At 38.7% G+C, this 15485-nt stretch overlaps 1 protein-coding gene and 1 non-coding gene across 4 annotated transcripts in view; both read left to right on the top strand.

The window, feature by feature from the left end:
- The window catches only part of LOC124305545 (synaptic vesicle glycoprotein 2C), a 50125-nt gene that overhangs the window by 23640 nt on the left and 11000 nt on the right, over nucleotides 1-15485 (top strand). For 2 of the 3 annotated variants that reach the window (XM_046765121.1, XM_046765119.1), the window contains exon 2: nucleotides 14668-14876. In XM_046765121.1, the coding sequence (XP_046621077.1) occupies nucleotides 14840-14876 (37 nt within the window). In that variant the 5' untranslated portion in view covers nucleotides 14668-14839. Of the gene's footprint in view, nucleotides 1-132; nucleotides 759-14667; nucleotides 14877-15485 lie in introns of those variants that run through there. The other variant, XM_046765120.1, reaches the window with a different exon arrangement.
- On the top strand, nucleotides 13065-13137 carry Trnar-ucg (transfer RNA arginine (anticodon UCG)). Its single transcript has one exon. It is a non-coding gene; the product is annotated as a tRNA-Arg (tRNA).

Here is a 15485-nt window from a genome sequence, read left to right as displayed (position 1 = left end):
CGCAAATTGTGAATGAAACAGTAATTCCTCTCACTCGGCTGGTGTATATAAACAATCCCTCTCTTTCTCTCTCTCTCTCTCTGTCTCTGTCTCTCTGTCTCTCTCTCTCTCTCTCTCTCTCTTTTACACGCGCACATTATTTATACGAATAAGCAAAAATATTGTACCATAGACTCGTTAGTCGCAGCTGATAATGAGCCCTTGGTTTTTATAATTAATAAACAATTTAAAGGCATGTTCATGTATTTGTACATGTACAGCTAACGGCGGATTTTACGGTGTAAATAATCCGGGGATTAAAGTTCGTTGTTGTAACGCGACGAGGCAACTTCGTTATTAAATAATTCGCGACGAGAGGATAAATAAATAAATAAAGAAATAAAGTTGTTTTTTAACGTAAAAAAGATTTGTATAAACGAAGTTCACATGTTTGCTAAAAATTTCACTACTTCAAACGTCAAACTGACCGAAACCAGCTGCGGTAAATTATTCGGTGAAAAGTGCTGCAGTTTGTGATCGTCAAAGTGATAACGGAGAAGAGAACGTCGAGTGTAAAAATCGTTTGTTGATCCCTTCCTTGATCGCCGATTCTATTCAAGCCTTTGCTCAACGAGCAAGAGTAACACTTTCTCTCTGTCTCTTTTACTTCTTTACCTTCTCTTCTTACCCTTCTTCAACTATCCCAACACCGTCGCACCAAGGATTAGGACTTACTACTGAGTTTCCGATCCAAAGGCACAACTTCCGACCGCACTGCGGTGAGTATGCGGTGATAATTATTAGTACGAGTAATTCCAATGTTTTTATCAAATTCATTGATACGGTTGACGTTCGTTTTTATGACTTGAATTTTACCGCAAATTCGACCGCATGAAAGGAAGATGGATTTATTTTAAATATATTTTTATGCGTTGAATTGAGAATCGTCGAGTCCCAGTTTTTGGGTAAAGGTTGTCATTTGAGGCGGAATAGTTTTTTTTTTTTTCTTTATTTCTTTCTTTCTTTCTTTCTTCATACTCGTTTTATTCGATACTCGTTATTGTGCAAATTTTTTATTGATTTATTCCTTTATAGCGACATTTTTTAATATACCCGTGCGACATAACTGCCGATGCAAATCTCCGCAATTTCAAAATATCGCAGATACACGGTTACCTATAATGTAAGAATATTTATGTGTCTTGATTGAAATGAAACGACTTAGCAAAAATAACGTATAAATTGCATAATATTCGCAGCATGCTTGACACGTATTGCAACACGATAGTGGATCTTCAAATTCAAGTGACGAATGAAATGCGGCGTTCGGTCAACTTCCCAGATAAAATCTAAGTGTCTAAAAGTCTAAAAGTCTAGAATACTTATAATATCCGTAAAACGCGTCAATTTCGTATAATATACATATTATAGACTTGATCTATACGTGCGATCTATCTATGAATTATTATAATCCTCGCGAGGGCTGCTTCGTTACATCATCAATTTATACGTCCTTAAACTCTCGTGCCAAATAAAACGACAGTTATTAGACAATATCGTGGATTTTATTCCGATATAAACATTGAAATAAAGCCGAGTTGTTCGACGCCAAAGAATCGTCCCAACCGATCACGCAATATTCGACATCTCGATCTACGTTCGTGAAAATTCAATCGACGCGTTGTTGTAAACTTTAATTTAGGAACATTCACAAGGTGAGCTTGCAAACGCGTAATTGATTAGTCGGTCAACGAATTCGGCGCCGTTCACGCAGGCTCTCGAATCAACGTCATTGTTCATCCGTAATGCAATCTCAACCGCCATTATCGAGTAGATAAAGTTCACGAGTCAAGGATACTCGATTACAACCTCCGCGTTTATCTCGAGTGTAAATAACGAACCGGAGAATCCGATACCGGATTTCCGGTACACGGGCGGAAAAAACAATCACGCTAATCGAGTTCCAGTGGTCAAATATTTGGGTCCCGAACGTTTTCCTCGCGTTTTTTCCGCAAATATTTCAAATTATAAGGAGAAAAAATGTCGTAAACCAAGCGAATGTTATCCGTAATAATCGGCCAGACTGGTAAACAAATAGAAGTGGTCAGGGATGCGGGAGATGAAACTAAACGTGAAACCCGTGATGATTTTCACTCGTGAGTAATCCAACCGGTAGATAATTCGTGCTTGATGATTTTAAATTCCTACATTACAAGCATAATTAAACGACGAAAACTTTATTTGTTACAATATTGATCGATCGAAATTTCTCAATCGATGAAAACCTAAGATGATTATAGATATAATTTAATTCTGCGTGATTGTGAGAACGTCGCGTGAAATATCAAACGAACAAAATTGTTGGGAAAAAAATTAGCGATTATTATACATAAAGAAGTGTCGAATAAAATTTTGAATCGGTAAAGTCTCTGCCGTTCAATCAGTGAAACCAAATGGAATAAAATGAATATTGTAGGTGTTAATTTAACATTTTTTACGTCAGATAAGAGCTTGAATAGTTGATACAGCCGATTACTTTCATCATGCATATCTCCGATCTTTCGCGGTTTCACCGTACGATTAATAAATTACCGATTTATTGATTTTATTCATCGATCGAAATCAATACGTGCGTTTCGAAAAACCATTGCCGCCCGTCCCATATACATATGTATAATACGTACGTATAGCGGTCGGTTACGCATTAATATACATACCTATAACTATGACAGATCGTGTATAATGAGACAAATAAATATTAAGATCTAGGTACGTAAAACAGCCCATAATCACAATGGTTATTCAAATGAATATACCTGTACAGTTATCTCCGCACGTAGAACACATTACCCACTAATCTATAATACCTATCTTTCCGTGTGTAATAACACGTGCATGTATATCATATATATATATATATATATATATATGTATACATAGCTATATACGTAATCCTACGTAACATATATTATGTAGCACAAAAAATAATTGCAAAGGCGAGAAAAATGAAAACAAATAAAAAACACAACTGGTAAAACAATAATAAAATAGGACAATGGATAGTCCGCGATACTGACTGTTAATGTCACGTGATTATTTTACACTGGTGGAACGGTTTCTCGTATAATACACCGTATCAGACGAGTTACATAACAACCGTTGAAATATATGTATGTGTGTGTATATATCCTGCAGCGTATCAATTTTTATTGTAAATTTTTTTGTTGTTGTTTTCATATGCACATATATATATATATATGTATATATACATATATCTTATTCCGTTTTTTCTCTGCTGCAACCATCGTCACGCCTTACTATAGATTTCCGCAAACGCGCGTTAACACCGCAGCAGCTTCTAAATGGTGTCACGGAATTATGGTCGGGAATGTTTATGCAGTACACTTAGAGGTATTTAACTATTCAATTAGTGAGAAGTTTTAATCATCTCGCATGAGCATCTGGGCAGGAATACGTATCTGACCTGATGTTCCATTAACGCTGATCTTTATGCGTCTATCGTGTCGGTGGATCGTAATTGGTATGAAATTTCATGGATTTTATGTTCGTTTTTTTTTTTTTTGGTTTTTCCGAATTTCTCATTGAATCGATCATACGTGTATACGTATAGACGTATTTTGAAATGAATTTATTTTTATATTTCTTACCAACGGCTGCACGGTGTCATAGCCGTTGGGTAAACTGATCGCGCGCTCTGTGGTTTATGTAGTTATATAGAGTGCGTTGCGTTTTGGGTCAAGTATTTTTATCTTACAAGAACGCGTTTTTTAGCATATTGAAACGACCGCGCGGGCCTACGTTTGGTCACAACGCATCTAGTAATGGGTATAATAGGTATCACAAGAACGCACGGCTCGCTATTCGAATCGTAAGTAGGTGAACGTGCAATTAGATGAACATAAATCCTTAATTTTCGAGTGTTTGTCGGTTTTTATTTTATTTCCTCTTTTCCTTTCTCCTATCAAATTCAAGCCATTCTTGTTTTGTGTACAAAGCTCCGATTGTATCAATACATTTTCGTAATTTTTATACCACAGGTATAAAATCGACAATTTTCAAGTTATTACAGTTTGTGGCAAAGCTTATTCGTACATAGTTATACACGCAGAGCGAATTCTTAACGACTGCATGGTACGTCATCTGGTGAAATTTAATGCGCACGCGCTACAATCCGATATTGGCTCTTTGCCAGGGTGACCAACCGTCTCTAACCTAAAAAAATTTGACGATTGTGAATTGACCAGAACATCTACCGCTGAAGGGGTGAATTTTATTCGTCGACGAAGAAATAAAGAAAATCACGTCAAAGTTTATTCACAAACACATCCTTACAATACATGCTAAACGTAAATACAATATATACGTATTCTTAGTCGATAACACTAATCCAGAATACTGAATTTTGTTCAAAACACGTTTCTTTTGCTCGTTTGTTTTTTTATATACATATATATCTATATATATAATAATCCGCTTGGGTTCCGGTGTGGCCAGATCTGAGTTTTCATTAAAAAATTGTATTTTGCGTTAGCTAAGCCTCCTTAAATGATACAATTTTGTAGACTTAAGGCATATCGCATCAAGGTGCATACGATACTTGTACACCGCTTACCCAGTAATATGCTCGCGTATATACCGCGCGTTTAGCGTGTTAGGTAAGTTCAATTATAGTGTCAGGTAACCGCTGCCTGGTTAACATAATCAAGTCAAGCCACTCGATCCCCTCGTACAATTCGGGCGTTAAATAGTTACGGGGTAACGGCCGTTGCGGAATTCGAATCTGCAGTGCAAATCTTATATTCTTATCCAAAATTAATTATACTCAGAGACCCGCGAGTTCATCTGTCGTTCGCGTTTCACTACCCTGGCAAAATACGTTAGAGATTGGAAGCAGAAAAAACGTCAAGTACTTTTTAACATTAATTCTGTGGTATTCACTGTAGGATAAATTGTTGCAAACGGATTGGCTTGGCTTCTCTCAAGTATCGACTCTCGGCTCTGAGACCATAAAAAAAAAAAAAAAAAAAAAACAGCACAAGGCATGGTTCTCAATAGCGCTCTATGTCTAACTATTGTGTCCACGTGTTTAAAGGATTACCCTGTCGGTAACGGCGTTTCCATCAAAATATAGAACATACGCAATATCAGTTCTCCGTTTCTGTACGTTTCTGTTATTCTGTCGATCTGTTAGCTTGTGTCTTACAGCAAAATCCCTCTGCACACTGAAAAAAACAAACAATAGTAATAAAATAAATCGAATAAAAAACTCGGTAAGAGAGTTATTAGACTGTTTAAAATTGAGGCGATGTTCTTTTACTTGTTTTTTGCGTGAACAGTATTTGAACGATTGTTTTTACAGAACTTTAAATCCTACCGAAGTGTAAGATTTTTAGCTCAAGTCTTAGAGGTGCCTGATCGTCTGTGTACGGTACGGTTCTACAGTTGCACTGACCACATTTTCACCGAAAGTCAGCTTTTCTCCGCAATTCCACACAGAAGATACGAAAATTCTTGATTCTGTAATACGTATCTGGTTTCCATGGTTGCCCGAATGTGAAAAAAGGATCTCATAATTTTTTAAGGTAATTCAATCATCTCCATGACTATTAGATTCACATGAGATGGCAGTCACGATTATTACGATTTTTTTTTCTCTTTTCGAAATAAGCATGTTTTTTTAAGATGTCATTCGAATAGGTAAAAGTCACACGTACTCTGAGGCACTTCTTAGACGTGCGCCAAAAATCCCATATTTCCGGAGTAATTTTTGCAAGGCACATGCTGTTTTTCGGATCTAGTTCGACCGGAAGAAAGAGTAATGAAGAAACAAAAAAATTGCATCCTGAATTTGAAAGAGTCCAGTGCCTATACTTGAATCTATACATACATCGATGTTCGAATACGTACCGTTTAAAAATATCGTCCTCATTCGAATAGCGCAAGCAGTCTAATGCAAGGACGCGTCGCAGCCAAGCGGCTCGACGTTACTTCCGGTTTCATTCATTTCGACCGTCCGCAGAGCACGATCGCCAAAGAATTTCGATTTTACACGCATGCATTCGATAGGCTCACCGTAAAAATACACACGTACGGAGACCTGCGACAGAATCGGTAAAAATATTAATATTACCGTAAACACGATTAACAGTAAGTTTTATACAAATATTCAGGGATGATAAAAAATTATCGTGTCGCGGCAAGGCCAACGTCCCCTCTCTCTCTTTCTATCGGACGAACCTTCCGACAAGTTGTTTGCCCGTTTCTCTGTATGCGCGTGGTATTTGTTGACATAAATCAGGCCGCGGTATTCGCGTTTGGTACATTCGTACGATGTTCGTGTGCGTGATAAAAGAAGGATATCGTGCCTGCGTCTGTCACGAAAGTATTTGAGCAGCATTCGACGTATAATTGAGTCGTGTATTGTATCTGACATATATATGTATATATATATATAAAAACGGAAGCATAAAACAAGCGAAATACACACTAAAGATATGTTACTTATAGACTACCTATTGTTATTTGCTGTCACATTTACCAAGAACTGCACACTTTTTCCACGTTTCTAATATCGTGTGCTACATAAATTTTTTACATTTATGTCAAACGTTATGCCTGTACATATTTTTTACTTATATTTGTTTTGCTGCATCTATAATGTATGTCACTATACGTGTCGCATATATTTTATTGTTATGACTGACATGCAATGTCTTTTTGTTAGTGTCCCTCTTATTATACTTTACTACTAACGTAAATAGTGAAGAGAAAAGGTTAGAAGTGTTTTTTTTTTTTTTTTTTTTTTTTCATTCCTTTTATTATGGTGGCAAGTCTTGACCGCTTTGACAATAGATTCATGACGTATGGGATAAGTTATGATAGAATGAGACGCAGGTTGGACTTTCAGCTTGGACTTAAAATTCGTAATAGGAATCCGTTCTTACTTACCAATGAGTGATTAACGATACTTGAACTTTTTTGATTCGCTAACCGCAGTTGAAAAGTGACAAATTTGATAACGTAGCTTGAATTTTTATTGCGCGAGGAAGATGAAAAATTAAAAGCTTTACACATCTCGGCAACGTCAGGAATATCAATTGAAGTACTGCTCTGTTCGCATTTCATCTGAAAATCGAATTGTTTTTCCGATAACCAAACTTTCTTCATTGAATTTATCCACATTTAGTTCGTATGCGATGAACCGGTCAATTTCTGCCTCTCCCGAAAGCATCTTTATCGTTTATTTGAACTTCAAAATCCACTTGAAAAATATGTCGAAACACAATTTTCTAGTAAAACGTGGATCCGAGCGATTAAAATTTGATTTGTTAATTGTATCAAGCAAGATTTTCGTTCTACGATGAGCGATGAATGTCGGAATTCGATGTAACACGAGACTCGAGAGTTGACGAATGCGAATGTCGTACAAGTATCCAATTCACCGCGCGAAGGACAGCTGATCTCGTACTACGTAGAATGAGCTAACCTTAATTCGCGGTATAAATTCTCGACGAGATTAGCAAGTACTTCTTTATAAGCAGAACAGGAACGCTGCGCAATTCACCATTTGCCGTCCGCTTTGCAGAATATCCGAGCTTCCGGCGTTCCAACTACCGAGCACTGCAATTCCGCAACTCGCATCTCGGTCATCAGTCGTTGAAAAAATTCGACGTATTGTTACGAATTCACACCTATTCGATTACCAATTTTTGAATGCAATCTTTGATCGAACAACGCGGACAAACACTATCGAAATATCACGAATACCTATAGCGTACGGATTTTGAGTCTGTGAAATACGTGTAAAAAAAAATGCGGCGAAAGGTTTCGAATCGAACAATCCTCGAAGCAGAACTTGTCTGGTATGCAAGTAATGAAACTTCCCAGTCTCCCACGTTTCGTTATGTCTTTTCGGATCAGCTTAATGTACCAGGGATTCTTATCTCAACAACCTCATATTCGAGGGCTATCCGATTCAAGGTATGCCGGTCGGTCCAACAGGCTGACATCTGTAAGTCAACACCGGGAGATTTGGTACCACGTAAACGGATATTCAATACATACCTATCGCACTCTGGGAGCCGGCGATGTTGTGCTAAGGCAGGAAAGAATATTCACTTGCGCAAGTGTATGTGTGTCGAGTATGGGACTGTAAATTGGTACGCTACAATCAATCGGCCGAGAAGAGACTGCGGACCGAGTGGCTGCCCTTTCACAGGCGTGTAAAATTCGCTTAGCCTTGCATCTGACATCTCTCGCGATGCGGCGTAATAAATATATGTACACACGATCCGAACGAACGATTCTCTGATGCGGTGGACAATTGTTCACGTGCGAGAGTTCACATGCGCAGTAGATCCAAGCGTGCTGCGCAGAGAGCTGGCTTACAAGTTACACTCGGGCCACTTGGGTTACTTCTACCAGCTAATTGAACTCACTGCACTCTGATGTGAACGACCAATTCGCAGATGCATATCTACGACTCTGATTCGACTACTCACCGTACCTGGAACAGTAGACGTAGTAAATATAGCGTCGATTCGCAACCGGTACGAATTACACGCAGCGCAACAGTTTGAAATTTGTACAAAATGAATACTTCTAGTTCAACGTTTCACTGACAACGATTTTGCACTGAAAATAACGACAAGGTACCGGATATTTACGAACGATTTTTGGGGGTTTGGGATGCGAGTAGTTATCGCGGAGTTCCACTTCATTGCGTCACAAGAGTGCTCAGACCTCGGTAACATCTGGTGGTGACTCACATTTTGTATTTCGTCAGTGAGACAGTAGAAGCTTGATGTGTTTTTATCTGTGAAGACCTGTTGACACCTTGACGGAGATGAAGTTTGCGAATATCTGTTGAACCTACGGCTTAACAATTTTCTGCGAATTGTTTTTGTAAACAAGAGACGTAAAATAAGCTCCGAAAAGGTGTTAATTTCGAGAAAAAAAATTCAACGCTTACACAGATAGGCCCAACAGTAACTGGGTACCAATGGATCTCGTTAGATGTATTCTCACTATTAAGGTTTTTCCAATCGAAGTTGAAATGGTAACTGAATCATTCATGCGTGAATATTGGCTTTGAAAACGTAGTGATATTGTTGAATGCTGGAAATAGTTGTATAATATTTGAAACTCAACCGCTATTTTGCGACGATCAATGCGATATTGATTTTCCACCGATGCCGTACGGCTGGAATGCGTGTGGCTAATATTTGACGGATATTTTTTTCACGGCCGTGACCTGCAAACTTTCACGTGACCTACTTTGTTTTATTTCAAATATTTATCACGGAAAACAAGGTACCATTTCTGTACAGAAAATTCTAAAAATATCTTCGTCTCCCGAAGTTTCTTTGTAGTAACCTTCTTGTTGTGTAGTCTACCTTTCGACGTATGATCAACTCTGAGAATATGTAATACGAAGTTATTGAAGTCACACTGCGTGTTTAGTGCAATAAATAGTTGAAAAATAATTTCCATGTAGCGTTCAACACACAACTTAAGTTGACAAGACTTGTATAACAGCTGATAATAATTCTCGCGAGTGAAAAATTATGGCTGGATCGTAAAAATAGCTTGGTAATGAATTCTGCATGACGATGAAAGGCATGGCGGGCCGATGGAACGCCCCGTCTACCACCTCGCGTTTTGCAACATTATTTTCGACCCTTTCCCGAGTAAATACCCCAGTTTTCTTGAACACGGCAGCAGCCCAGCGGCGGATAGAAAAATTGGCAAATTTTCATTTTGGCAAAACGTCAATCGCGTGCTCTTGAAGCTAAAAGCAGAAAAATAAACATGGCGGATGGTGGCGCCCTGGCGTTACTCGACTATCCTTTAATAAGTTTCAGCTCCACGCACATACTTATCGTTTCATGGACGGTTGGGATCGTCGGTAAGACCAGCAAAATTTCCAACATTTTTGTTCATGGAACACCATGCGTCTTGTGATGCTCGTAACAGCTAAGTTATCAGCGAAGCGCCAGATACGTCATTGCTAGTTAGAATCTCGGGTATAATTTCAATCTACTCTCGGCCTCGTCACGATGTTCGAGAACCCGGAGCGATAAGCATCTAAATAATGTGCCGTTGCATTTGCCGACGTAATATGATCACGAGACTTTGTTGTGCAGTGCAAGTTCACACGCATCTGATTATATTTATTTAGTAACGCTCTAGTTTACATACAAATATTAGATATTTCGTGCATGCACATAATCTGAATAAATACTACTGATGATTGATTAGGACAGGAAGAATGCAAAAGAACCTGTTTCTTTGCAGCAGAATTTCGTTTGCGGGTCAGAATTGATTAAAAGATATTATTGGAACGAGGAGTTTGATTTATATTGCGATTCTAGTCACTGATGTATTATTGTCTGTACCTACTAGGCCTATGAATTTTATGTTTGAGTTCTTGTCGTTTCGTTGCCTAAAGTAGCGTGATTACCGTTTAAGGAGATGTCATACTTATCAAGGATTGCTCCATCATCAATCAGTAACCGAGACTACGACTTTTTGAATAACTTGAAAACCGCAGCACTAAATGAGTTCTTGTTTTTGCATTTGACGTTGTATCGGGCACAACGTGACTTGATGTGAATCAAATGTTCTCAATTAACACAATGTAAATTGCTTCCTCCAATCAAACACATGGTACTAATAGACGCTAAAGGTTCCAAAAACTGTGTAATCGGAGTAGTTTCAATCGTCGACCAAGAGTCATCGCATTACTCCAGAGCCGTTTTCTCTTTTTTATTCTAATCTTCCGATAGAACGATTCTTGTTCTCGGTCCATTATTCAGAGCGACGACGTTTCGAGTCCACGCAGGTGAACCTCGGCCTCGAAGGCTGCTGCGCACGCATCATTCGTGACGTAATTTCACAGCAGGATTTCAGAACACGAGTGGCGCTTTCTCGTGCCACGTTTTGAACGGCATTATAAACACGAATCGACGCATTCTAAAATCTCTATAAGATAACCGCGACTGTCGGAATAATGTACAGTCACAGGCGTGGCCTTAGCATTAATAAATTGATCATTGAACCCTGGATCGTAGCTGAATCATTTCGTTTACACAACAGCAAACGCGCTCATCGAATGCACCGTTCTATAATATTTCGGGGTCGAGAATTCACGTGGCATTTCGTATGGAAACATGACCGTAGTTTCATCTTTTCCATTCCTTTACTTTATTTTCTTTTTTTTTTTTCCTTCTTTCATTCCTTGTCATCGCTTCGATTCTTCTCCGTGTATCCGTTACCTACTCGCGTACCAGAGGCGTGCGAATCGTTTGAAATCACTAGTAATTCGGTTTTTGTCGAGTAATTTGATTTTTTCGATTAATTCGAATTTCTCGAATATTGGATTAGATTCGACCACCAGTCGTACACGCCTGCTACGTACATACATGTATATTTGCATCGGCAGAAAAAATGTTGTCTAGTTACACACACGCACACACATTCTATGAATATTTTCTTTCCCCGTTCTTTTTTTTTACTACACAAGTCTCATCGTGCGGCATTCAGAGTTTGTTTTTTTTTTTTTTTTCTTGCTGACTTGTAGTAACAAGCCATGACTATAGTAGTCGTGATTGATTCGGGAGAGACGTCTTAATTGTGCTCAATATAACGGGTCTCTCCGCGAGACGCTAAGGCGTGTGTAGTAATATGCTCGGTTGAGTTTCAAGGCCTCGTACTACCATCACCTCAAGTGTGTAGGAACTCATGCGCAAACTCCATATACCTATAATCGCGGCACCTAGCCGGCGCCTCTTGTTATTGGAAGTTTGGAAAATAAAGGCGGGGAAAATCTTGTTTATTTAATACTAAGAGTTTGCGCTCGGGTCAAGGGCGGGTGCAAGGTAATGAATAAAAAAAAAAAAAAAAAAAAAACAACACACTGATCGGCGATGCCTGAGCAGGTATTCGAATACACGATGATACGTCAAGTAGGTTCAGATTGCTCAATCTTTATCCCTTCTTAGATTTTCAATACCAGGATTGAGTATGAAATTACAAAACCGAGTGACTCCCATTAGACTCTTCACTACGTTTATATCAAGAATCAACGCGTTTTTTGACTCTGTAAGTGATTAGATTCTTACAACGGGGAAGAGCAATTTCGTAATGCGCAGGAGGAATAGAATACCGATTTCAATTAGCCGAATGGAAACGTAAGGTTCATGAATTTCGAACAAACCGCTCGCACGCATGCGTGAAAAAACTGACATTAAAAGTGGCATTTAACTTTGAGCATCCTCTGCTAGTCTGAAAGAACCTGTAAGGGTATACTGTGTGTGTAATGTATACATACCGTATAAGTCGCAATACCTGACATACCGAAGATCAGCGTGACGATACTCGTTTAGCGCAAATTTACCGCCGGATGTCTCTTTTAACGCAGTTTTCTGGAACAAGCTCAAAATCCAGTACCGTCAGCCTTCCTATCATTATGTCATTGAGCTTTCGCAGCTCACGTTAGGCACTGCACGTAATGCCGCAATAGCGGAAGCTCTCTGCCTCCTCCACAAAAAGTAGTTTCCAAGTACCCCGCTTACAAGTATAGTAATAAGTATATTTACACAAGGTACAGACAAGCGCGTGTGCGTCGCTCGCAGTGCAATGAAATAAACTATATCTCGTCATTGTCGTCGATAATTACGTTCCGTTTCAACCTCCATCCTCGTGGAAAACTTTTAATGCATTGCGCTTGACGTCGAACTTTATTTTCCCTATCAATATAGTTTATTGCAGTCCGGTCGCTTTACTGACGCACAGTTATTTGCTGTTCTTCTGTTCATCGTCAGCTGTCGTTTCATTCCTGTACGAAAGAATTTTACCGTCGAAACTAAACTAAAATCCGATCTGACTGAACTTAGATTTTCGAAATATGTCGAGATTTTTATTCCGATAAATCCCTGCTGTACCGGTACGAGAGACTAAAGCAATCTCAGTCCGGAAAACATCCGCTCCAAGGGTATCGATCCATACGAAATTTAGTAGGCTAGTAAGGGGTGAAATTTACTGGTATGGAAACACCCCCAACAGACCGTGTGGCCTAACGGATAAGGCGTCGGACTTCGGATCCGAAGATTGCAGGTTCGAGTCCTGTCACGGTCGTGGATGATATTTTTTTTCATTCATTCCGTTTCGCGAGCTCCGAAATTATACCAGTCTTTTCACGGCCTGCGAATGTAATAGATCACGTTCACTTGGATTATACAATTATGGTTTTCAAGTGTATGCGGTACGTGTTCGGGTTCTGTTGAAACAAGTGTATCTAAACGTAATAAGGATACTTAAAATAGGCAACGATCACCTGAGAGGGAAGTAAAAAAATATGCGAATAATAGAAAACATTTGATGATGTGTCAGTTTTAGATATTTATATCAATGTTTTTCACGTGCCTGGATTGTGGTTACCGATCTTACCTTCCGTACGTACGACACACGGATACGTATATATAACGAGGCGCACTGAACTTTGAGCGTCAATATTTCGGCAACGCTGCTAGCCCGTGGTTTGCTCAGTGTTCTCCTTATCATTTTCTCAAGCCCGGAGTAGTGAAATATAGTCCACGTTGCGCTCCCGCGTACGAAACTGCTTCAAGAATCAGGGCTTGTACAACAAAGTTCAAATGTATTTAATGTTTTGTATAAAGAAATTGAATTGTTATTCGGGAATGAGCTGACCAGAAGACCGCGGGTTCCAAAACCTCGTTCACAGTTTACATCCTCGTTTCATTTTCGCAAATTATCTCAAGCCCTGCATCGCGTTACAATCGCCGAGCAATTCGCTGTCAGAAATTTTAAATAAAAATAAAAAAAAAAAAAAAAAAACCAAACAACGGGGAAAAATAATATTACGTAAAAGAAGTCCACAAAGAAAAGTGGCGACTAGTAGATCAGATATTGGTAAGTCCGTAGTTCGATCAGCAGCATCTTTTCATGTCAACGATATAACGGGTGTGAAAAATAAAAAGTACGAATACGTGCTGTTGATGACTAAAAAAAATAAAATAAATGTTTTCTCTCTTAATCAACGGCGTCTATTTATGCGTAGGGAATTTATTTCAAACTAACGTTTTCTGATTCGTGATTTGTTATACCTGAGTGCTACATCTATTAACTTTTCTCTCGTTTCATGTATATAGAGCTTTACTTGTTAACCCGATCAATAATTTTACTCCTGAATTATTTCAGATTTTTTTCTTCAATCGTTCATTTTTTACGATCATCCAGAATCATCTCGAAACTGACCTTTTTCGAAAGTTTGGAAAACTTCTTAAAAATCTTATTTTTCATTCTGATCATTTTGATACCCGTCCCACGATGGGACGATTTTTGTTTTCTATCCTTTTTAGCACTTGCAGTTTGAACAAACAAAACACCGTGTTTCAAAGTTTTAAAAATTCTCAGAAAAATACCATGATGCGGCGGGTGTCAAAATGATCGAAATAAAAAACAAAATTTTTTATAACTCGTTGAGATTTTTAGAAAAGACCGATTTTAAGACGCGCCTGAATGATCCTAACAAATTAGCGGTTGGAAAGAAAATCACTTGTCGATTTTACAATGAAAGCCCCGTATTCCCTTGCCTTCGCAATTGTCACAGTTTCTTATCGGTTTGTATTCACGGTGATGTTTCAGCTTGGCAGCGAGTTCAGAACCCAATCCCTCCCACAAAAAGCAGTGCAGCGCAGGATCAGCAGGAAGACTACGCCAGATCATAGCCAACCGTTTCCCAGCTTATCTTAACCGGAGTAATTTCTTTTAGCTCGCTTACCGCAGCCAGATTTAAACACCGCGCCGACATCGTAGGATGGTAGAAGGTGAACCCGACTCAAAGCACAATCGTAGTGAGTACAAATATAATCCTTTAATTACGAGACGTACAAGCTGGTATGCCGTCGAATCGTTCGATTTTCATTACACGCGAACAAACTTTGCGAATCTTTACGTTTTCGAAACACTAGAATCGGAGAAACACGTTTTTAGAAAAAATTTCAGTCTCTCGGTCTGTCCGAAAAACTCCCGCGATGATTCAGAAATAATCTGCAAGATGAAGTCTTTTCTTTTCTCTCTCTCTCCTTTCGTATTGGTAAAAATTTGTTAAATTCTGCTTGTTTTTTTTTTTTTGTCACGAACCTTCAATTAAAAACATTTTCCAAAAGTTGATTCAGGGCGGCTGAAGAGGTGTGAACGTAATCATTTACAGAAACTGTCTTCTCTTCCAACGTCCTTGAATTCATTTTTATTATCGAATGCGTTCTCGTCCTCTTTTCAATATTTTAAGGTTAATTTTACGAGTCTGTTATACGCACGTATATTTTTAACAGCAACGAAACCTACTTACGTCAGTAAATGTGTGAAACTTATCGACGCTGGAAATTATGCCACAGACCATGCATTGAACAACAAATGTTTAAATAGTTTTCCACTATCGATACGATTATCGGCGAACGGCT

The sequence above is a fragment of the Neodiprion virginianus genome, chromosome 5, assembly GCF_021901495.1.
Source record: "Neodiprion virginianus isolate iyNeoVirg1 chromosome 5, iyNeoVirg1.1, whole genome shotgun sequence".
In the NCBI taxonomy this organism is placed as follows: domain Eukaryota; kingdom Metazoa; phylum Arthropoda; class Insecta; order Hymenoptera; family Diprionidae; genus Neodiprion; species Neodiprion virginianus.
The sequence above is the reverse complement of the archived record's forward strand: the minus strand, read 5'-3'. Positions and strand labels throughout refer to the sequence as shown.